Source organism: Oncorhynchus clarkii, chromosome 21 (genome assembly GCF_045791955.1).
Source record: "Oncorhynchus clarkii lewisi isolate Uvic-CL-2024 chromosome 21, UVic_Ocla_1.0, whole genome shotgun sequence".
NCBI lineage: Eukaryota > Metazoa > Chordata > Actinopteri > Salmoniformes > Salmonidae > Oncorhynchus > Oncorhynchus clarkii.
In genome coordinates, this window is record NC_092167.1 from 39,025,549 (window position 1) to 39,049,546 (window position 23,998).

Sequence of the window (23,998 nt, forward strand, 5' to 3'; positions counted from 1 at the left end):
CACAAACGGGGGTGTGGTCTACGTTGAGGAAAAGTCGCTAGTGAGTAGTAAAGCAACTACCAAGATAAACATCACTTTTCAATGATTGAATTGACTCTCAATGAATCTTCTGAATTGCAATGAATGTAGGGTCAACCCTTGTACCTGACTATGCCAAGCTATCGCCATGGCCCGATTGACAGTGCAGGTCCCACCCCTCTCTGCCGCCCCAGTCTTGGGTCTTTAAAACGGGAGCTAGCTTAGAGGCATCTTCTGTCTCAGGTCGAATTACCTGCCTCAAGGGTGTGGTCTATGGTAACTGTGGGAGGTTAACCAAGTGTGACTCCTCCTCTAAGGGTGGGGTATTAAGTGCCAGGGCCGCCCCCTCTTCCTCCTCCACTGTGGAGCCCAGTACATCCTCCTCCACCACTTTCACCTCATGCCCCACAACCCCCCCCCCCCCCCCCCCCCCCCCCCCGCCTGTCACTCGGACAGATGCAGTTAGGCCCCGCCTCTTTGTTGAACCCAGGGGCGCCCTCCCCGCTGCTGCCATCTGCGCCAAAGGTCGCCGCCAGCTGTGGCCCGTTCCCATGACGACACTCCTGAACTTCCCGTTCTGTCATCTGGTCACATTGGGAGAAGAGGTCATGGTGAGAGTGCACTTATAATTAAGTTGCAACTCCCTCTAAACCTCTGGAGTGGTCAACCGTCCTTCTGAAGAGCTACTTGGTGTGCAGGTTTTTACTCAAATACATTTGTATTCATACTCCTGCTCTGCTCTAACACAGCTGATTCAGCTAATCAAGGTTCTGATGAGCAGCCGAGGAATAGTCTAATCATAAGAATAATTGAATCAGGTGTGTTCGAGCAGGGCTGTAACAAAAGTTCCCCAAAGCCCATTGGTGAACTAGGTTGAGCTGTTCCTACTGCAGTGCCTATACCTGAACAGTCCCAGGCAGCTAGTGGTTACTTTTGTACAGGGTAAATGTCCAACTGATATTTGTATGTCGCAGGCAGCAATGCTTGATAGTGGTCAAAGACTCTGGCTCTTTCTCAATTTATCTTTCTGCAATCTCCTCACCTCCTTTCAATCGTATTGGAGGAGAAAGTCCAAGGTCCCTCCCCTCAGACCTTCTCATCCAATGCCTTTTGAGAAGGAGGTGAGGGTAAAGGATGGGAGGAATCGGGCAAAAATGACTTGAGAAAGAGCCTATGAGTCATGACCCAACCAAACTCCTGTTGATCGTTAAGCCACATGCTACATCCAAAACAGCCTCGGTGCATGTAGTGCTGTGTAAACAGATAACGTATCAGTGTAAGCTTAGAAAATCACTCAAGAAAAGTGAGTGAGTCAATTTGAACGTTACAGACATTCAAAACACAACTCCACATCGTATCATTCTCTCTGAGCGTCTGTAACAGTTCCTTGCTTAAATCCTCACTTTCAATTGAGAGAATGAAGATGACATTACAGCTTTGCGTAACTAACTATTTCTCTTTGGAGTTGGGGGGCGGTGTCAATCGACAAAGTTATTTTGATTACTTATGTGACTGAAGCACTTCCATGGCAACAGGCAAAAAATAGTGTGGCGGTGATGAGCGCCCAGACAGGGGACAGGGAAGCGTGACGCCCCACTATCCCAGCAATGGCAACAGCTTAGTTCTGCCACCTCTCCAAAATATGCTCCCATTCCGCGGATTACTGACCCATATTTGTGAATGTTCATCTAAAAAGGTTAGAGACAGCACACAGAGTACACCTGCCCCACCCAAAATAGGAAAATAAAATTCACACTGGCATCCATATTTATGGGGCCCCTCCTTCCAAAAACACGCCCCAACTTTTTGAATGTCAGCAGGCGAGAATCGTGCACGCATTTCCAAAATGCCATGGCATTTGAGGAGCATTGGGTTCTTATTTGTTAGCACCAATGAGAGGCCAGGGCTGAGGGAGAGGCGGGAAAGGGGTCAAATATAGAGGGGTGTGTGGGGGGAGGGGGGAGGAGCTAATTACAGCGTTTTAGCTGCTGGCCAAGGGAGCTGTTTAACAAACAGTGAAACCCAGTTACATGATTACATACTTCCCTTTGGGTGGCTGTGTTGTGGCGTGAACGTGGGGCTGAGGCGGGCACGATGTGGCAGTGGGCGAAAGGAGCTCGGGTCGCTGGCTCTCGCATAATGGTCTCTTTCTTCTTAACCAACAACTCCATTGGGAAGAAGAGTTACCTTCCACTAAGTTTTCCCCACAAAGTCACAAAATACAAATACCCAACAGACACAGAAGCTAAAAACAGAATGACACGAGGGGGGTTTTCAGGTGTAAGCAGGTAAGGACGGAGTGTTCTCCTACACACAGATAAAGTCATATTTATCCAAATGCGTGCGCACACACACTCGCAGAACTGTGCTCACAGGAAGTGGCTGCAGTTCCCTGTCATCCGTCTTCATTAGTGATGGCTGCACGCCTCCTGGGCTGACGCCATATGCTACTCATAGGGGACCGTGCACCGTATACCAGACATCACACACGCACACACATTTAGGCGCAGACAAACACACACAATCACTGGACGCAAGACAAAAACCACTTCTGGGTGCACTGAAGTGTGAAACACAAACAAAAACAGAAGAATGGGAAAAAGGATGATGACACGTTTCAATATTATGTTTCAGTATCAAGTTTCAGTATCAAGTTTCAGTGGCACGTTTCAATGGCACATTTCAATATCATGTTTCAATGGCACATTTCAATATCATGTTTCAATATCAAGTTTCAATATTATGTTTCATGAAGGGCAACCAAACAGTTATGTTATGAATGCAGGGCACTGCTCATCTTTTCTGTCGTATATCAGGGGTTGGAGTCAATTCCACTTCAAATCAATCTGCTGAATGGCAATGGTTGCAGACAGTCCCTCGAATTTCTTGTACAGTTTACCCTTTTCCTTTCCTCTAAAGATGTTTATAGACGAAGACTCACCGCAATCCCTTTTCTGTACACTCATTTCTTATGTTAGCATATTGAAACACCCATTGGGATCCTTGCAATGGCAAGGCATATCCTACATTTGACATTTAAAAAGAAAAGGAATTTAGCAGACGTGCTTATCATTAGCGACAGAGTAGAGAGTACATACATTTTCGGACTTTTTCATACTGGTCCCCTGTGGGAATTGAACCCACAACCCTGGTGTTGCAAGCACCATGCTCTACCAACTGAACCACGTGCTAAAAACACCTCAGCATTACTTCAAACTTTTCTTGTGACAATATCCATTATACTGGCTGAGAGATTTGCTCTCTCTGGGTTGAGAGGGCCTTTGGTGACTTGTAAGTTGTTCAGGATGCTTTTTAAATCAGTAATAAGGTGGTTATTATGTATGCAGAGCAGAGCCCGGGCTGAGCACAGCAGGTCTTCAGCACACGCCGTGCTCAGGAGGAGGTGTAGAGGACTGGCTTTATACCCTCCTGACAGCTGCCCATCCATCCGTCCATTCCTCCTCACACACACACACACACACACACGAGCACACGCACAGGCAGGCAGATACCCACACACTCTCGCATCTCATACACACACACACACACACACACAGGCAGGCAGATACCCGCACACTCTCGCATCTCATACACACACACACACACAGGCACACACTCGCATACAATCATATACACAAACACACCAGGCATGCAGGGACACACTGAGACAGATATCCCACCAGTACGCACTATGCATCCAGATATGAATGTACACGCTCACAAAGTCGAGTGTCTACACTGACACCGCATCCTGCTTCTGCCCAAACATATCCTACAGCACAAACAGGGATCTGTAAACACCCAGAGGCACCTTCTCCTGATACTGTATACAAACACATTCTAAAACAAAGACAGCAGAGAGGTAAGTACCACCTCCACAAATAGCCATGTATCCACCTTTAAACTGACAACCAAATGATAAAACCCCATACAGTAAGCCTATATCCCTCTTATTTTGACAAGGTGGCAGGTCTGTCACAACCGAGACACCGTCTTCACGAGACGCCGGCCCGCACCATCCCTGACGTTGATCCGTGGAGAGGTCGGCAGCAGCGACAGGGTAGAGAGAGGGAGCTCGGTTCAAATAGACCCTGGTAATGATATGTCTATCTATCAGGGCATTGGACCCTGTATCTTCTTCTCCAGTGTGGTCGGCTATGAGTCTCGCCTCGTTTTGCCGTCGAGTCTGGCTGATGCGCCCTGACAGGCTTTCAGTGTGTATTCCAGCGCTCATTCAACAGGGGATCGCTCCCAGGGGGGTTTTGGGTAGTCGAGTCAATCACGAGTCTATTTGAGTGAGTCGCAGTGTTTTTTTTCCTCCCTTTTTACTTGTCGTTCGGGAACAACGCACTGCACCTCTAATGTTTTGACTCAGGGCGTGCCCCCAATCGGCACCTCTAATGTTTTGACTCAGGGCGTGCCCCCAATCGGCACCTCTAATGTTTTGACTCAGGGCGTGCCCCCAATCGGCACCTCTAATGTTTTGACTCAGGGCGTGCCCCCAATCGGCACCTCTAATGTTTTGACTCAGGGCGTGCCCCCAATCGGCACCTCTAATGTTTTGACTCAGGGCGTGCCCCCAATCGGCACCTCTAATGTTTTGACTCAGGGCGTGCCCCCAATCGGCACCTCTAATGTTTTGACTCAGGGCGTGCCCCCAATCGGCACCTCTTTCGTTTTTTATTTTCGCCCCGTCGTCTGTCCATCTTGACACGGCCACTCTCTCTTTTCCTCTCTCTCTCTCTCACTCGCTCTCTTTATCTCTCTCGCCATCTCTCCCTCTCTCTGACCCACGCCGACTGTGGTGGTGGACAGAGTCATGTGGCACTTTGGGCCTCGTCTCCAAATTCCCTAATAACAGCACATTCCCCTAAATGTGTTTGTAATGTGGGCAATCATTTTCAGTAATGGATGCTTGTCAGTTTTATGGCGGGGAGAATGACAGTCTCATGACAGGCGAGCTTCATCGAGCCACTGCTCGCCACCTAAATCTTGCCAGTGCACTTTAAATACAGACCAACACCCCCCTCTGGTGCATGCTGGACGTACTGTCTCATAATCTCAGGTCTGGCTGCCTTATCTCTTAATGGCACTATGTATTCCTGACTTGAGAACAGTCGTGTTAAACTAGTTCAGGTAGTAATCATGTTATTAAGAATGAATGTTATTAAGAATTAAGCCGTTGGTATTTTAAATATTTACTGAGCAGCGGGAACGACCCCTTCGACAGCCCTGACTTGATGCTGTTATGGGACACGTCCTTACGGGGGAAATATCTCCCCAAATTACCTTTGCAATTCATCACAGGTAGTTTTGGGAACGCATCCCAAAGTTACCCTAATGCATGAGACACGGACAAATGCAGAGTTCCACAGACCATCCATCCTTCCCATATAAGTGAATGGATCTAGAAATATCCTGTGTAAATCCTAACACACATGAAACACCTGTTGCTAGAGGCTAATCTGACATTCAATGATCATCGACACTGCTCTGGCCAGGCGGCAGGTAGCATAGCGGTTAGGAGCATTGGTAACTGAAAGGCCACTGGTTCAAATCTCAGAGTCGACTCGTTGAAACATCTGCCGATGTGCCCTTGAGCAAAGCACTTAACCCTAACTGTTCTTGGGTTGCCATCAATAATGGCTGATCCCTGGCTCTGACCCAACTCTCTGGGAGAGTGGGATATGCAAAAAAATTACATCAAGACGGTGGGTATGAGCTGGCATCAAGACGGTGGGTATGAGCTGGCATCAAGACGGTGGGTATGAGGTGGCATTAATGAAATTAAATAAAAATGTATTTGTCACATGCGCCGAATATAACAGGTGTAGACTTTGCAGAACAATGCAGAATTAAAAAGTAAGAAAAGATCAAACCAAATCAAATTTGATTTGTCACATGCTCTGAATACAACAGGTGTAGACTTTCCCGTGAAATGCTTGCTTAAAAGCCCTTAAGTAACAATGCAGTTCAAGAAAGAGAGTTAAGAGAATATTTACTAAATAAAATAAAAATAAAAAGTAACATAATAACAATAACAAGGCAGGCATGTCAATGTAAATAGTCTTGGTGGTCATTTGATTAATTGTTCAGCAGTCTTATGATTTGGGGGTAGACGCTGTTAAGGAGCCTTTTGGTTCTAGACTTGGCGCTCCGGTACCACTTGCCGTGCGGTAGCAGAGAGAACAGTCTATGTTAATGGGGCCTGTTCGAGACGCCTTTTCCTGTAGATGAGCAAATCAGAAAGAAAAGGACAAAGTAACACAATAAAATAACAATAAGACTATATACAAGGAGTACCGGTACCAAGTCAATATGCAGAGGTATGAGGTAGCTGAGGTAATTTAGGTAATATGTAGGTAGGGGTAAAAGTGACCAGGCAATCAGGATAGGTAATTAACAGAGTAGCAGCAGCATATGTGAAAGTGTGAGTGTGTGTGTGGCGTCAATATGCATGTGTGTGTGTGTTGTGTGTTTGTGTGAGCGTATGTAGAGTGTGTGTGTGTGTTTGGGTAGAGTCCAGTGAGTGTGTGTGTGTGTGTGTTGTGTGTTTGTGTGAGCGTATGTAGAGTGTGTGTGTGTCCAGTGAGTGTGCATAGAACCAGTGCAAGAACGTCAGTGCAAAAAAAAATCAAAAGGGGTCAATGCAAATAGTCAGGGTGGTCATTTGATGAACTGTTCAGAAGTCTTAGGGCTTGGGGGTAGAAAGAAGCTGTTCAGGAGCCTTTTGGTACCAGAATTGGCGCTCCAGTACCGCTTTCCGTGCGGTAACAGAGAGATCAGTCCACGACTTGGGTGGCTGAACAATTTTTAAGGCCTTCCTCTGACACCGCCTGGTATAGAGGTCCTGTATGGCAGGGAGCTTGGCCCCAGTGATGTACTGGGCCGTACGCACTACCCTCTGTAGTGCCTTGCGGTCGGTTGCCAAGAAGTTTCTATACCAAGCGATGATGCAGTCAGCCAAGATGCTCTCAATGGTGCAGCTGTTTAACTTTTTGAGCATCCAAGGGCCCATGCCATATCTTTTCAGCCTCCTTAGGGGGAAGAGGCATTGTCGTGCCCTCTTCATGACTGCGTTGGTGTGTTTGGACCACGAGGAACTTCAAGCGCTCGACGTGCTTTACTACAGCCCCGTTGATGTTAATGGGGGCGTTCTCGGCCCTCCATTTCCTGGAGTCCACGATCAGCTCCTTTGTCTTACTCACATTGAGAGAGAGGTTATTGTCCTGGCACCACCTTTCCAGGTCTCTGACCTCCTCCCTGTAGGCTGTCTCATCATCGTTGGTTATCAGGCCTACCACCGTTGTGTCGTCAGCAAACTGAGTGATGTGTTGGAGTCGTGCGCAGCCACGCAGTCGTGGGCGAACAGGGATTACAGGAGGGGACTAAGCGCTCACCACCTGGGGTGGCCAGTCAGGAAGTCCCGGATCCAGTTGCAGAGGGAGGTGTTTAATCCCATGGTCCTTAGTTTAGTGATGATTGGAGGGCACTATGGTGTTGAATGCTGAGCAAAACCTCTTCTCAAGTCTCCAAAAGTCTAAACACATTTTCTGCTTTACACACATTTTGCAATTCAAAATGGCACTTTTTAAATGCACTGCACACGGTTCTCTGCATAAGACACAACAATCTGACAAAGTCACATGTTTGCCATTTCAAAACACTGCCATTCAAAATGACACTACATGAGCTAATTGGCCCAATACATGTGCCACCTGGCCCAACATCTCAATGGTTAATTGTTACTACTTCAATCAGGAAGTAAGCACTATGAAAAGACCACAGGTGAGCACCTTTTGTTTTACAACAAGAATGGAAGCTGTTGCAGGAAGAGGAAGAGGGAGGGTGAGAATGAGAGGGGGAGGAAGAGTGAGAGGTAGGGGTAGAGCTGGTAGAAGAGTTCATGGCCAAAGAAGACAACAACTTTCAAATGAAATCAGAGCAACCTTAGTTGATCATGTCATCAACCATGGGCTGACAATGTGAGAGGCTGGACAGAGAGTGAAATCAGAACAACCTTAGTTGATCATGTCATCAACCATGGGCTGACAATGCGAGAGGCTGGACAGAGAGCGCAGCCCAACTTGAGCCGTTTTACTGTCGCCTGTGTCATCCGGACATTGAGACTGGAGTACAGGTATGTAACCAACATTTCTTTCACACTATGTAGTACACCCCATGTCATAGTGTATCAGTTGGGTGACACCTGTTTACTTCATGAATGGCTGATGTCATACACTAACTGCACAAATTTCCTGGAGAATTTACTCTACTGTGGGGGAAATATCTTTAGGCTGCATTGTCCAAGCCCTATATTTGAGTTTTTCTAAAGGACTGAGAGACACAACCATGGTGGAGGAAGGGGCCAAATGTTCACCGGGGTACAGGAAGCTAACATTGTAAACTTGGTTTTGGAAAATAGTGAAATCAGATTATGAGAAATTCAAAGCCACATCATCCAAGACAACACCATATTCAACAACATTCAACGAGTCAGTCTGTCCACATTGGCTCGCATTCTCAAGCGAAACCAAATCAGAATAAAACAACTTTATAAGGTGCCTTTTGAGAGAAACTCTCAAAGAAACAGAGGTCAGACGAGCATATGTGGATGTAAGTACAATATTGACTGCAGTACACTACACACAACATTGTTTCCCAGTGTACTGGATAACACCATATTGACTGCAGTACACTACACGCAACATTGTTTCCCTGTGTACTGGATAACACCATATTGACTGCAGTACACTACACGCAACATTGTTTCCCAGTGTACTGGATAACACCATATTGACTGCAGTACACTACACACAACATTGTTTCCCAGTGTACTGGATAACACCATATTGACTGCAGTACACTACACGCAACATTGTTTGCCAGTGTACTGGATAACACCATATTGACTGCAGTACACTACACACAACATTGTTTGCCAGTGTACTGGATAACACCATATTGACTGCAGTACACTACACACAACATTGTTTCCCAGTGTACTGGATAACACCATATTGACTGCAGTACACTACACACAACATTGTTTGCCAGTGTACTGGATAACACCATATTGACTGCAGTACACTACACACAACATTGTTTGCCAGTGTACTGGATAACACCATATTGACTGCAGTACACTACACACAACATTGTTTCCCAGTGTACTGGATAACACCATATTGACTGCAGTACACTACACACAACATTGTTTCCCAGTGTACTGGATAACACCATATTGACTGCAGTACACTGCACGCAACATTGTTTCCCAGTGTACTGGATAACACCATATTGACTGCAGTACACTACACGCAACATTATTTCCCAGTGTACTGGATAACACCATATTGACTGCAGTACACTACACGCAACATTATTTCCCAGTGTACTGGATAACACCATATTGACTGCAGTACACTACACGCAACATTGTTTCCCAGTGTACTGGATAACACCATATTGACTGCAGTACACTACACGCAACATTGTTTCCCAGTGTACTGGATAACACCATATTGACTGCAGTACACTACACGCAACATTGTTTCCCAGTGTACTGGATAACACCATATTGACTGCAGTACACTACACACAACATTGTTTCCCAGTGTACTGGATAACACCATATTGACTGCAGTACACTACACGCAACATTGTTTCCCAGTGTACTGGATAACACCATATTGACTGCAGTACACTACACGCAACATTGTTTCCCAGTGTACTGGATAACACCATATTGACTACAGTACACTACACACAACATTGTTTCCCAGTGTACTGGATAACACCATATTGACTGCAGTACACTACACGCAACATTGTTTCCCAGTGTACTGGATAACACCATATTGACTGCTTTTGTTCTTTGTTTTCAGGGAGTATTGGAAATGGATGCTCATGCAATCCCACATGAGTTCATCTTTATAGATGAGGCTGGGTTCAACCTAGCAAAGACCAGAAGAAGGGGGAGAAACGTCAATGGCCACAGAGCCATTATAGATGTTCCTGGCCAACGTGGTGGGAACATCACAATGTGTGCTGCCATCTCCAATACGCATGGTGTCCTCCATCGTCATGACAACCTTGGACCATACAACACAGCCCATATTCTCACATTTCTGGACAGACTCCACAACATTCTCATACCACCAGAGCGTGTGAATGATGCAGATCATCAAAGAACCCGGTACGTTGTAGTATGGGATAACGTGAGCTTTCATCGTGCAGCCCCAGTCCAAAACTGGTTTGCTGACCACCCACCATTTCTCGTGCAATACCTCCCACCATACTCACCATTTCTGAACCCCATAGAAGAGTTGTTTTCGGCATGGCGGTGGAAGGTATACGACCGGCAGCCCTTTGTGCGCAGGCCTCTTGTGCAGGCTATGGAAGAGGCATGTGATGAGATTGATGTGGGTGCGATTCAGGGATGGATAAGGCACTCAAGGCGCTTCTTCCCTCGATGTCTGGCAAGGGAAGATATTGCCTGTGATGTGGACAAGGCGTTGTGGCCAGACCCAGCTGTGCGGCAAGATGCTGCCTAATTATTTTTATTGCCTCTTTTTTTCTATATATATTTTTCTGCACATTTTTTCTGCAATTTACTTTTTCAGTTTACTGTCTTTTTTGTGAGCATATTTTTGTTCAGTCCAATGTAAATATATCTGCTGTGCATATGTTGCACTGACTTGTTTGGTGAAAAATAAAATGTTTCAACAGCATGTGTGTGTGTGTTTGCAAATATTTCTGTGCATCTGAAGAATTTTCTACAATTTGAACTATTTTAGTATCATGGCAAAAGCATACTAAAGATGAGAGTGCTTTTCATTATTTATTTATTTAACCAGGCAAGTCAGTTAAGAACAAATTCTTATTTTCAATGAAGGGCTAGGAACAGTGGGTTAACTGCCTGTTCAGGGGCAGAATGACAGATTGTCGGCTCGGGGATTTGAACTTGCAACCTTCCGGTTACTAGTCCAACGCTCTAGGCTACCCTGTCTACCCTGCCGCCCCAACAGTGTTGTAGTTGGTTAGACAAACATCTGGTAATATGAATGAAGTGTGTGCCATTTCGTGCAAATGTTTGATTTTGATAATCCTATATGTAGTTTTGGTTGCAGTGCTTCATTTTGCAGGATATATGAGGTATTTTGCAGGATATATGAGGTATTTTGCAGGATATATGAGGTATTTTGCAGGATATATGAGGTATTTTGCAGGATATATGAGGTATTTTGCAGTTTGGGTGTGTGGTTTTGTGAATTGTGTTAAGTATTTTGATAAAACCAGCCAGAATTGTGTTTTAGCATTTGGGAAAAACTGTAACTAGGCATTTGCATATAAATGTTGGTAGACACAGTGTGTTTGCTCATGGTGTGGTGCTGTGTTCTCTGTAGAGTTAGCTAGCAGCTAAATCTAGTACTATCAAACCAGGCAGAAGCCCAATGTCATAATTTAAACTCATTATTGTAACCAACTAGGAGGAGGGGAGGACATTGTGTGGCGTGGTATATGAACTTGTGTGTGGACTGTGGTGTAGTGTGTGTCTAGGCCGGTGTGTACTATAGACGTGTGTGTGTGTGCCTGTCGTTGCGTCTCTGGTGCTGTGGCCAGAGACTTGAGGTCAGAAATGGACTGGGGCGTGGCCAGGAGACTGCAGGCCTGATCCTCAGACAACCACTCCTGCACTGCAGACAGAGAGAAAGACAGACACAGAGAAACAAAGAGAGACAGAGACAAAAAGAGAGAGACATAGTGACAGAGAGACAAAGAGAGAGAGAGACAGAGACAAAAAGAGAGAGACAGAGAGACACAGAGACAGAGAGACAGAGACAAAAAGAGAGAGACGGAGAGACAAAGAGAGAGAGAAAGAGAGAGACATAGCGACAGAGAGACAGAGAGAGACAGAGACAAAAAGAAAGCAACAAATAATGTAGGAGAAACAGTATATAGACAGGAGTGACACACAGGTCTGAAAAAGAAAGCAAGAAAGCAAAAGCGAGAGAGTGAGTGAAAGAGTGACAGAGAGATAGAAACAGCTGTCTGTACAATATACTACCTCGCTGCTCCCTCTAGCTTTAACTGCTGCCCTATTCTGCTGGCTCCCCCGACACCTGTCAATCAAGACCTCTGATTTGTCTCACTGCCAGAACTCAGAATACAAATTACGACGAGGATCAGGTGTTTTTTTTCGAAAGTTAGGCACCGGAGTCTTAACATAACTCTAATGAAGAATGTCTGCTTAAGACAGAATGGGGATTACAGGTGCTTTCATGTATGAAACTGGAATCCTGGTCTGGTTGAAAAAATAGGATTTGCCTTCACAAGAGCTGAAAATAAATTGAGGGTGCCCTTTGAATGGTACGACATCTACACAACATCAGCATGCTATTGTAGACTGTAATGCAACCTGCACTACCACATACCAATACCTCGAATAGATCCTTCAGGTGTCAGGGAAGGTGACATCATCGCAACTCAGTAGCTGTGTTTATACTCACTGTTATATGCATCACCTAGCTGCAATGAAAGACGGACAGAGGAGATCACTTAGATAGCTCCTCATTTCTGTTCTGGGATCCGTTGCTCTGACCAGCCTCCTTCTCTTATTCACCGCAGTGCAAGCTGCCAGTCTGAATTGGGACCTGCCATGTGGTCGCTTCATGTATCTGTATGTGAGGGTGGTGTACCTTGTCTGGCAGAGAGGACTCCTGTTAGAGCACTGCTGTTGGACTTCACAGACACTTTGGATTTCTACCTCGTCTCTGACACAGTCTGCAAAACAACCCCCCCCCCCTTATCAGCTGTCACCTCTATCAACTCTAACTCTCTTTGGGACTGTCAAGAGACACTGGCTAGAATTCAATGTAATTGCAATGCAATGTTGACACACCGCCATTGTTTACTGCCTACACACACACACACACACGCACACACACACAAACAAACAAAGTATTGAACCATGATGGGAGTCTACCTGATGGTAAAGAAAGTTACTTGTTACTGCAATGCGGGTTGGATCAAATTGAGTCCACTGTCACAGACAGACAGGATGACAGACAGGATGACACCTCTACCTTGTATTTCATGATATTGGACTTGGACAAACAGTTTCATACACTGCGAGGTTGGCACTACTTCAGTGTCATTCTATTCCAGCTAGGGTGTTCTGTGTGTGTTTGTAGTTGATGAATTGTTTCTTGTTGCTGTTAGCTGAAAAGATGAAGGCTATTTTAGCCCTTTGTCAGGTATTTACATGAGAGGTTCAACCAAGTCCAAGAGGAGGTCACACACAACACCCTATGGCTAGCTGGAATAGCATGATATTGAAGCAGTGCCAACCTTGCAGTGTATGAAAATGTCTCATTTTATAGTGTACAGTAGTTACATTGTTTGTCTGCTGGGGCTCATTTCATTCTGTTTAATACTGTGTTGTGACGTTGTATTAGTTCATGTGACTGTTGTTCATCGAATGATTAAAAGTTTCTAATTGTGTGATTAACTGAATAGAGCAATTATTAACTCATTAACCTGGGGCACCATGGGAAAACTAGTTTTTATTGAGTTTCTATTTCCCAAATTAACTCAAAGAATATCAGAATATCGATTTTACAACAGCCGCTAAATAACCAGTTACCTCTACAATCTCGTTCTGAACGTCGTATAGCCCGTGAATCTGCACGGACCCGGGTCTCACCAATGAGTTCGTACCACACCAATCTTAGTTGAATATTTATTTACTAAAAAGCTAAAATAATGATAAAAAATACACATAGACAAAACACATTCTAGGCTATTGATTAGAACTTAGTATAACGGGCCAACACACTATGGTGCATGTTACCCAAAATGGGTATTTCAAAGAGAGAGAGAAAAAAGAAAGTACATGAGAGAAATATACCTGATCATGACAGTCATGACAACTGTGTGATATGTGGCATGCCGTTGTTTTTACCTACCTTAGTTGAATGCACTGACTGTAAGTCACTCTGAACAGGAGTGTCTGCTAAATTAATCAACTGTAATGTCAAATGTAACAATAGCAGAGAAGAGTCCACCACCTTTGACCCCCTCACCTGTTCTCCATACAGAGGGCGTCCACGGCAATGATGCGCGTCTCGTGGCTACCCAGGATGTGGTTCAGCTCCAGGTTGAGCCGTTCGGCCTCTGCTGTGCTCCGCCTTAACGTCTTGCAGCTCGTCAGTCAGCGCCTTAACACTGTACTCCAGCTCCTCCATCTGAACACACAGACAGAAAGAGAGAGAGACAGAAAGAGAGAGAGAGAGAGAGAGAGAGAGAGAGAGAGAGAGAGACAGGAAAACAAGAGGAGAGAGAGAGACAGACGAGGTTACAGTACATGCAGCGGAGGCCTCTCCTTATCAGCCTTCTCAAAGTGCTGATGAAGGAGAGGCACTGGGTCGTGTTCATCAGGGCACGATTTAGCATAAAGTTTTGAAAAAGGAATATGAAAAAGAGCAATCTCATTGGACAAGGTCCCATCCCCCCTGTAACCTTGCCTTCTCCAGTTGATGGACCAGGTTCTCTCTCTCACAGGCTGGGAAGTGGTGTGCCACCTCCGCATCCCCCAGCCTTTGTCTGGTGATGGTCATCCTCAGCAGCTGTGGACCAGGGAGAGACGGGTGAAACAGAGGGAGGAACAAGGGACATATTCACTTACAAGTTTGAGTTTGCCTGAGAGAGAGATGCATGTTTGTGTGAGAGTGTGTATATGTATGTATGTATGCGCGTGTGTGATGCCCCACCTTGTTATCCCCCTGGGCATCAGCCAGTCTCTGATTCAGCTCCTTCCCTCGCGTCTCTCAACAGTTGAGCCAAGTTTACCTGGGGAGAGGAGGGTGAGACATACATACAGACATACATACATACATACATACATACATACATACATACATACATACATACATACATACATACAATCCAATCCAATCCAATCCCTTTTTCCACATTTTGTTACATTACAGCCGTATTGTAAAATCTATCAAATTATTTATTTTTCTCATTAATCTAAACACAATACCTCATAATGACAAGAACAGGTTTTGCAAATGTATAAAAATAAATAAATAACTTGTTTACATAAGTATTCAGACCATTTGCTAAGAAACTTGAAATCGGAGGAGAAGGGCCTTGGTCAGGACGGTGACTAAGAACCTGACAGAACTCCAGAGTTCCTCTGTGGAAATGGGAGAACCTTCCAGAAGGACAACCATCTCTGCAGTACTCCACCAATCAGGCCACTCCTCAGTAAAAGGCACATGACAGCATTCTTGTATTTGACCAAATGGCACCTAAAGGACTCTCAGACCATGAGAAACAAGATCCTCTGGTCTGACGAAACCAAGATTGAACTCTTTGGCCTGAATGACAAGCGTCACGTCTGGAGGAAACATGGCACTCTCCCTACGGTGAAGCATGGTGGTGGCAGCATCATGCTGTGGGGATGGTTTACAGCGGCAGGGACTGGGAGACTAGTCAGGATCAAGGAAAAGATGAACGGCGCAAAGTACAGAGCGATCCTTGATGAAAACCTGCTCCAGAGCGCTCAGGACCTCAGACTGGGGTGAAGGTTCACCTTCAAACAGGACAAAGACCCTAAGCACACAGCCAAGACAGCACAGGAGTGGCTTTGGGACAAGTCTCTGAATGTCCTTGAGTGGCCCAGCCAGAGTCCGGACTTGAACCCTTCTAACATCTCTGGAGAGACCTGAAAATATCTGTGCAGCGACGCTCCCCATCCCTGACAGAGCTTGAGAGGATCTGTAGAGAACAATGGGAGAAACTCCCCAAATACAGGTGTGCCAAGCTTGTAGCGTCATACTCAAGAAGACTCAAGGCTGTAATCGCTGCCCAGGTGCTTCAACAAAGTAGTTAGTAAAGGGTCTGAATACTTATGTAAATGTGATATTATATTTTTATTTTGTATTATAAATTTCCTAAAATTTCTAACAATCTGTTTGTGCTTTGTCATTGTGGTGTATTGTGTGTAGATTGATGAGGGGGAAAAAAACAATTTCATCCATTTTAGAATAAGGTTGTAACATAACAAATGTGGAAAAAGTCAAGGGGTCTGAATGCACTGTATATATAAAAGTATGTGGACACCCCTTAAAATTTGTGGATTCGGCTATTTCAGCCACACCCGTTGCTGAGAGGTGTATAAAATCACATCCATGCAATCTCCATAGACAAACATTGGCAGTAGAATGGCTTTACTGAAGAGCTCAGTGACTTTCAACGTCCTATCATAGGATGCCACCTTTCCAACAAGTCAGTCCGTCAAATTTCTGCTCTGCTAGAGCTGCCCCGGGAAACTTTAAGGGCTGTTATTGTGAAGTGGAAACGTCTAGGAGCAAAAACGGCCACACAAGCTCACAGAACTGGACCGCCAGGTGCTGAGGTGCGTAACACGTAAAAATCATCTGTCCTCGGTTGCAACACTCACTATAGAATTCCTAACTACCTCTGGACGCAACGTCAGCACAAGAACTGTTTCAACATGACAATGCCCCCATGCACAAAGTGAAGTCCATACAGAAATGGTTTGTCGAGATTGGTATGGAAGAAATTGACTGGCCTGCACAGAGCCCTGACCTCAACCCTATCGAACACCTTTGGGATGAATTGGAACGCCGACTGCGAGCCAGGCCTAATCGCCCAACATCAGTGCCCGACCTCACTAATGGTCTTGTGGCTAAATGGAAGCAAGTTCCCACAGCAATGTTCCAACATCTAGTGGAAAGCCTTCCCAGAAGAGTGGAGGCTGTTGTAGCAGCAAAGGGGGACCAACTCCATATTAATGCACATGATTTTGGAATGAGATGTTCGACTAGCCGGTGTCCACATGCTTTTGGTCCTGTTGTGTTGTTCACCTGGGGAGAGGAGGAAGAGATAGAGGGAGAGATATAGGAAGAGATAGAGGGAGAGATAGAGGATGAGATAGAGGAAGAGATAGAGGGAGAGATAGAGGGAGAGAAAGAGGGATAGATGGAGAACAAAAAGAGATGGAAGTGAAAGAGTGGGAGAGTCACAGATCCAAAAAATAAGCCTGGCTTTAAGGCTGAACTGGCAAAGCTTCAGATGAGCCTTGTCCATCATCATTGTGATAAAGTGACAAGAGTTTTAAGAATATGAATTTAATGGCCAACAGCAGCACAATTTACCTGATTGCGTTTTCTGGTGGTAAAGACGGATCTCCATCCCAAAACAGAACACACATTTAAGAAATAATAGAAATAATACAAATGCAAAGATTTACTGCAAGGTGATTTAGGCTTGCGATTGAAATCACGCTAACAGGGGTCCCATTGTTTTGCACTCAATAATACTAATGTTAAGCTCTAGCAAATCAAATAAAAAACATTCATGGGTCACTGACTTTCCAGGTCCTTAGACCCTTTTTATATAGCCATAAAACAAAGTCAAGTTCGTCATTTGGACGAACTATCACTTTAAGGCAAAATGTGGCAGAAAAGGAGTACTAAATTCAGATATAAATCCTTTAGGCAGACTCACAATCAACTCTCTGTATTTCTTCTTGAGTCCCTGGTGGTGTTCTCGCAGCTGGTTGGCCAGCTTGTACTGGTCTCTCTCCTCTTGACCGGTGTCCAGCTCTTTGGACAGGATCAGGAGGGCCTCCTTACTCTCCAGCGTATGCTTCAACACCAGGAACAATGGAACAACATATAGGATGGTACAGAAATGGACATAACACCGGTTACACTTACACACCAGGAACTACAGTGCCTATAGAAAACCTTGAACTTTTTTTTTCACATTTTGCTGCCTTAAAAAAAAAAAATTCTAAAGAGGGATCAAATTCAAATAAATCCTACAGATCTAGATCAAATAATCCACATTTTCAAAGTGAAAGAAAGATATTTTCCAAATTGAGAAAAAACAACAACCAAAATAATTGGATATGTCTCCACCCCCCAGAGTTAATACTTGATGGAAGCCCCTTTGGCAGCCATTACAGCTGTAAATCATTCTCATTAAGATTCTACCTACTTTTCACAACATACTGTCGATTGTTTTGGATGGACCAGGCGGTAGACTACCAATCGCTTTGTGTTAAAATACGTTGTGTGGGGTATATGCACACAAACAACCCTAGAATCCATAGACTTGGCTTCATAATCGTAACAAAAGATGTATATTGAGACTTTAATTTCTCCTTCCATATGGCAACCGTAGTTCTATTCGCTAATCATCACTGATTGCTCACGCAACCGATTGTCACAGGGTTTTTTCAGCGCACTCACCTCGCTGACCAGGCCTTGCCAATCACTCTCACTCCTTTTCAAACTATTCACATTTTCTTGGCGTCTTCCCTACACGCAGATGTCACGGTTTTTCCTGCGTTAATCGGTTAAGGCTACAATTGTGTTCTTTCAGCAAGGTGAATTGAGATTCTCCTCCGCTGGCTGCTATGTTTAGGTCTAACGTCAGCTGTTGTTGGTGGGGCAGGGATGTCAGAGGGTGGACATGTTCACAATAAAAATGATATTTTATCCTAGGTGTATTGAGAGAGGTGCTCGGGGACTTGTCATGTATGATTCGAGTAGCTTCAGAACAGAACAGTTTCTCATAAAGAAAATATGAGGAGGTCCTTTGAAAGGTATTTTACTTACTTTTGCCTTTGGGGTTGCTCTTGAGGCAAAAGGGGTCCCCTATACGGTCAAAAATATTGCCTAGAAATGATCTAATTTGACAGAAAAGGGCACATGAGTTATGCTGTATAATATGTTATATGAACCATACAGGCAACTCTCAAGCCTAAATTAAGGTGAGGGCTTCTTGTGGGCAACTTACATTGTGTTCACTCCAGGACTTATCCCTCTTCTTTCCCTCCAGGTTTCCATTATGTTCAGGCAGCCCCCTCAAGCCTTACATGGAGCCTAAATAGTTAATTGTGTTGAACTCTGCAGGGAGACCAAGCATTGACCACTGGAATATCAAGTAAAAGCTTAGAGTTCAGACAGACAGGCTGTCAATTAAATTTCTTTATAGGGATGAATTAATAGTATAACAAGCTTTTAATAAAACAACCATGGCTGTTACATAACAGTAACATTTTCTGCCATGATCAGGACAACAACAAGGGCAGAACGTTCTGTCAACCAAACCGTTGCATCGTGTCATTTACCCCAAAATAACCACACAATTTCAATAGGCGGGATTACGTTGGGAATTATGCAACAATTTAACAGTCATTTTTGAAGAAAGTATTTAATGGCTCCAGCATCAAACATTCTCTTACATGAACAATCATACAGTTGTGACTAAATACCCTAGTAGGCAACAGTTAACAGTGTTCTTCCATAAAATCTCCCACTCAGAATGCATGACAATCACTGGGCCTGCTTACAACTGCAGGCTAAAATAGAATAATGAGTAGCAAACCCTTTTTATACACTGCTGGCCTATATATAATGTATTTTTTGTGACAATCTAATAGAAAGTATTCCTGAAAATATTATACTAAAATCAACCATTTTCCTTCAAAACATTGTGTCAAATTTGCACTAATCTATTTACTCTAAAGAATGGGAATGTAAATATATTGAATTTCAACAGCATCTTCCAAATTAAAAAAAGGTCTGTGTTTAAACAGGCAGACCAATTCTGATATTTTTGGTCTTTTGACCAATCAGATCAGCTCTATTGCCAATAATTGGGCAAAAAAAAATCAGAATTCAGAATTGGACTGTGTGTAAACACATATATGCCAGCATCATGAGCTTAGTTCCTCTGCATTAAATAAAACATCTCAGATCAGGTCGTCTTGTATTCCAGTTCTGTTTCTTGGCAAACATGTAAACGCATCCAAAGAGATCAGGAAACATTGTCACCAGATCTTTGCAAACACAGCAGGCCGCATCTGCATCCTTATCCGCAACCTTAGTGCTACAGAAAGACAGAAAACACACATTTTCTATGATGTCAGTGAAGATGCTCAGTGTTGGGCAGTTTCAACATACTGTAATGTCAATTACAGAAGCAGCTTTGATTAACAGAAATCAGAGGAAATCTTATTATCTAGCGTGATATCTGGTATGTCATGTTAGGACTTGAAATAAGTACAGTATCTATTCAATTCCCCAATTGATTGAAATGTAAAGCAATTTGAAATTTAGATCAGTGCCACTAACACTAATTGTTGTTTTTTGACTTACTAGTGTGCATCAAGGTTCCGTATGAAGCGCAGTAACCCCAATGTGTTCTCAGTGTAGGCCTTCTTTTTACCTTCCACCTTCTGGATCAACAAAGGGGGCAGCTGTGAAGACAAATAATTGCTGTATGCGTTAACATTGCTTTACACTCTCATAAATGGCTTGTGGTGGTAAGTAGTGAATAAAACGTTGTCTGGCTAACCTTGGATTTCCACTGATAGAAGGATCTGTTCTCAACACCTTGGTCTAGCGCTTGAACGAGCCCAGGGTCAGCATTACGATGGTTCTCTGCCTCCTCCTGATTCCCAATTTTTATCAAGTAATCTAATCTCCTGATCAAACGGTGTACATCAATACATTTGAAACAAATTATAGGGGAAGTTATGTCCATGTTGTAATTTTCCTCTCAGTCTCACGCTAATCAGTTTAAGAATGGCACTGCCTCATAATTCGTCCCATCACTTGTTGTGATGGGAAGCCTCAAGTGATGCAAATAGGTGTAAGTCTCTGGCAAAGGTGTCTATGTAAGGTAAGAATTTCAAGCCATGGATAATGCAAATCTTGCATGATGATAAAACCTAAGGCATCTACAAACTTTATCGAAAGCTAACTACCTTTACACTTGGTTTATAATTTGTTGAACATATTACATTTGCTTTAATGCATTAATACATTTGAATAATATGAATTATTGTAATTACGCACATAGAGTAATATAATTGTGTCACCGTGTCAATCATGTAACTGTAACTAGAATTTAGTTTTATCTCCATGTTTATTATTATTTTCATTATTACCTATTATACACAAAGACATACTAATAAAACAACTTTTCAAGTGACAAATAAGGATTTTCACCTCTGTGGTTTCCAGAAGAGGGGATGATTCAGGGTCTCCTCCACTGTAGGTCTCCCATCAGGGTCTTCATTGATCATCCACTCAATGAGGTCTTTTGCCACCTCGTCTGACACATGTTCTAGTGTGTAAGTCCCCTTGATTATGTTTCGATTCTGTTCAAGTTCATCACCAAGTGGACCTTCAAAGGGGTGGTGTCCACCAGAAAGGATGTAGTATACCAACATCCCAGCCACCTGAAATTACAACAATCATTCAGTCCATCGCTCTACAAACAGGAAATAATCTTTATTCTATCTTCACGTTGCTCAACCTGTATATCAGAGCTCCTCTTATATCCAGAGCCTTGTTTGTCTAACGTCTCCTTGGCCATCCAGCATTTTGTTCCCGCAGGGACTGTGTGTAGAGTTGTTTGTTCCACTGTGAGTCTGCGACTTATGCCAAAATCTGCCAATTTTGCATTTCCTTTGAGACCTGTAAAGGATAAATAATATCACAATATCATGTTTTTCATAAGTATAGGTACTAGAACATGACTTTATGATACTGCATATGGATTTTTAACACAATGATGAAAGCCATGTATTAGATTTAGAGTGAAAGGCTTAACTGTGCAATACTATAGTATCTCTCACCTATCAAAACATTCTGAGGTTTGATATCCCGATGAAGGACTTTGGTAGTTGGACCATGAAGGACACTTAAACTGCGGAGCACCTCTTGAGTGATTTTCATCAGGGCATGAGTGTCGTCCTTGGACAGGTGTATATTAATGTACTCATCCAGAGTGTATTCACAGAGCTGAAGAGCAAGATAACCAAAGAAACTGTCTTCTGCAAAGTCCATGTATCTTACAATACCGCTACTGTCAAGCTCTGGAAGACGTAAAAACCCTTCCTCATTCTTGAGAAACTGATAGTTTGACCTGATCATTCTCTTTATAGCTACTTCAGTGCCATCATCCGTCAGGCCCAAGAAGACCTCAGTTCCATCACTTCCCTTTGCTATGCGAAAGTTATCATCATCATATACAAGAGTGAGGTTTCCTACTTTATAAACTTTACTTTCATCCATGTTGGCAAGCTTCTCTAACTGTGTCTCCCACCGCTTGCTGACTTTGTGCCATTTGCGCTGTGATGGTGATGTGCCAGTGGTGGGGTGGAACGGCTTGACACTAGAACACTCATCAAGGCCAGATTCCTCAACAGGTGTAGATGAAGTATTGAAGGCTAAACAGGTTTTATTTTCTTGTGTGTCTGTCTCTTCTTTTGGTATGTCTTGTTTTTCTGCCGTTCCCCTCTTCTTCTTCTTCTTCCTCTTCTTCTTCTTGGTTTCTGACAAATGACTGTCTTTTGAATCTTCACTTGTTGACTTGGAGACAGAACGTTGTTTGTCTAAGGACATGTTTAGATCTCTCAGCTTTACTTTCAGGTTTTCATCCCTTCCCCAGTTAAGTAGTCCTTCAGGTACCAGAGTCAGTCCCAGAGAGCTGATGTAACCAGGAACACAACTAAATGTGTAAAGATCTGCTAGCAACGCATAAGCATACATCTTCAAATCAGAGGAATAATCCTTCCTCTGTGTGCATGGGACAATGTGCTTGCATATTTTCTCAAGGTCAGAGTTGCTCCAACGATCCTTGTCTTTTGTCTTCTGTGTGATGCCATAGAGCGTAACAATGATCAATGGCACGAGATAATCTTCTGTTTTAGAGGAAAGCAGTTTCACTAACTCAGGAATTAGGGTAAGTGTCACGTTCTGACCTCTATTTCCTTTGTTTTGCATTTATTTAGTATGGTCAGGGCGTGAGTTGGGTGGGCAGTCTATGTTTGTTTTTCTATGTTTTGGGTCAGTTCTATGTTTTCGGCCTAGTATGGTTCTCAATCAGAGGCAGGTGTCATTAGTTGTCTCTGATTGAGAATCATACTTAGGTAGCCTGGGTGTCACTGTTTGTTTGTGGGTGATTGTTCCTGTCTTTGTGTAGTGTTCACCAGATAGGCTGTATTAGGTTTTGAGTTCTCACGTTTCTTGTTTTTTTCGTTAGTTTGTTCTTGTATAGTGTCGTAAATAAAGTACAATGAACAACCACCACGCTGCGCTTTGGTCCGCCTCTACTTCACAAGAAGAGAATCGTTACAGAATCACCCACCACAACAGGACCAAGCGGTGTGGTAATGGGCAACGGAGAAAGCAGCAGCAGGAGCAGCGCGAGGAGGTATGGACATGGGAGGACGTTATGGACAGCAATGGCATGGGTTATACTACTTGGGAGGAGATCGACAGGTGGGCGGCGGACCCAGGGAGAGTGCCGGAGCCCGCCTGGGATTCGATGGAGCAGTGCGCTGAAGGCTATCAGAGAATGGAGTTGGCGAAGCAGGCACGGCGGCGAGGAAGGAAGCCCGAGAGGCAGCCCCAAAAATTTATTGGGGGGGGGCTAACAGGGAGTATGGCTACGCCAGGTAGGAGACCTGGGCAGACTCCCTGTGCTTACCGGGGGGCTAGAGAGACCGGACAGGCACCGTGTTATGCAGTGGTGCGCACGGTGTCTCCAGTGCGGGTGCATAGCCCGGTGCGGTATATTCCAGCTCCGCGTGTCGGCCGGGCTAGATTGAGCGTCGAGCCTAATGCCATGAAGCCGGCTCTACGCAGCTGGTCCCCAGTGCGTCTCCTTGGGCCGGCTTACATGGCACCAGCCTTGCGCTCGGTGTCTCCGGTTCGCCTGCATAGCCCAGTGCGGGCTATTCCACCACGCCGCACTGGCAGGGCGACCGTGAGCATTCAACCAGGTAAGGTTGGGCAGGCTCGGTGCTCAAGAGCTCCAGTGCGCCTGCACGGTCCGGTCTTTCCAGTACCACCTCCACACCCCAGCCCTCCGGTAGCAGCTCCCCGCACAAGGCTTCCTGTGCGTGTCCTCGGCCCAG

General features: G+C 44.4%; 1 protein-coding gene and 1 pseudogene across 1 annotated transcript; both read right to left on the minus strand.

The window, feature by feature from the left end:
- Positions 1-148: 148 nt before the first annotated feature.
- On the minus strand, positions 149-18,911 carry LOC139379222 (uncharacterized; annotated as a pseudogene).
- Positions 18,912-19,333: 422 nt separating this feature from the next.
- On the minus strand, positions 19,334-22,612 carry LOC139379457 (uncharacterized). Its single transcript, XM_071122266.1, has 6 exons — positions 21,713-22,612; positions 21,391-21,551; positions 21,081-21,313; positions 20,425-20,554; positions 20,226-20,326; positions 19,334-19,956 (listed from the first exon to the last, which is right to left on the minus strand). The coding sequence occupies exons 1-6, from the start codon at positions 22,479-22,481 to the stop codon at positions 19,806-19,808; spliced, it is 1,545 nt and encodes a 514-aa protein (XP_070978367.1). The 5' UTR covers positions 22,482-22,612; the 3' UTR covers positions 19,334-19,805.
- Positions 22,613-23,998: the final 1,386 nt, after the last annotated feature.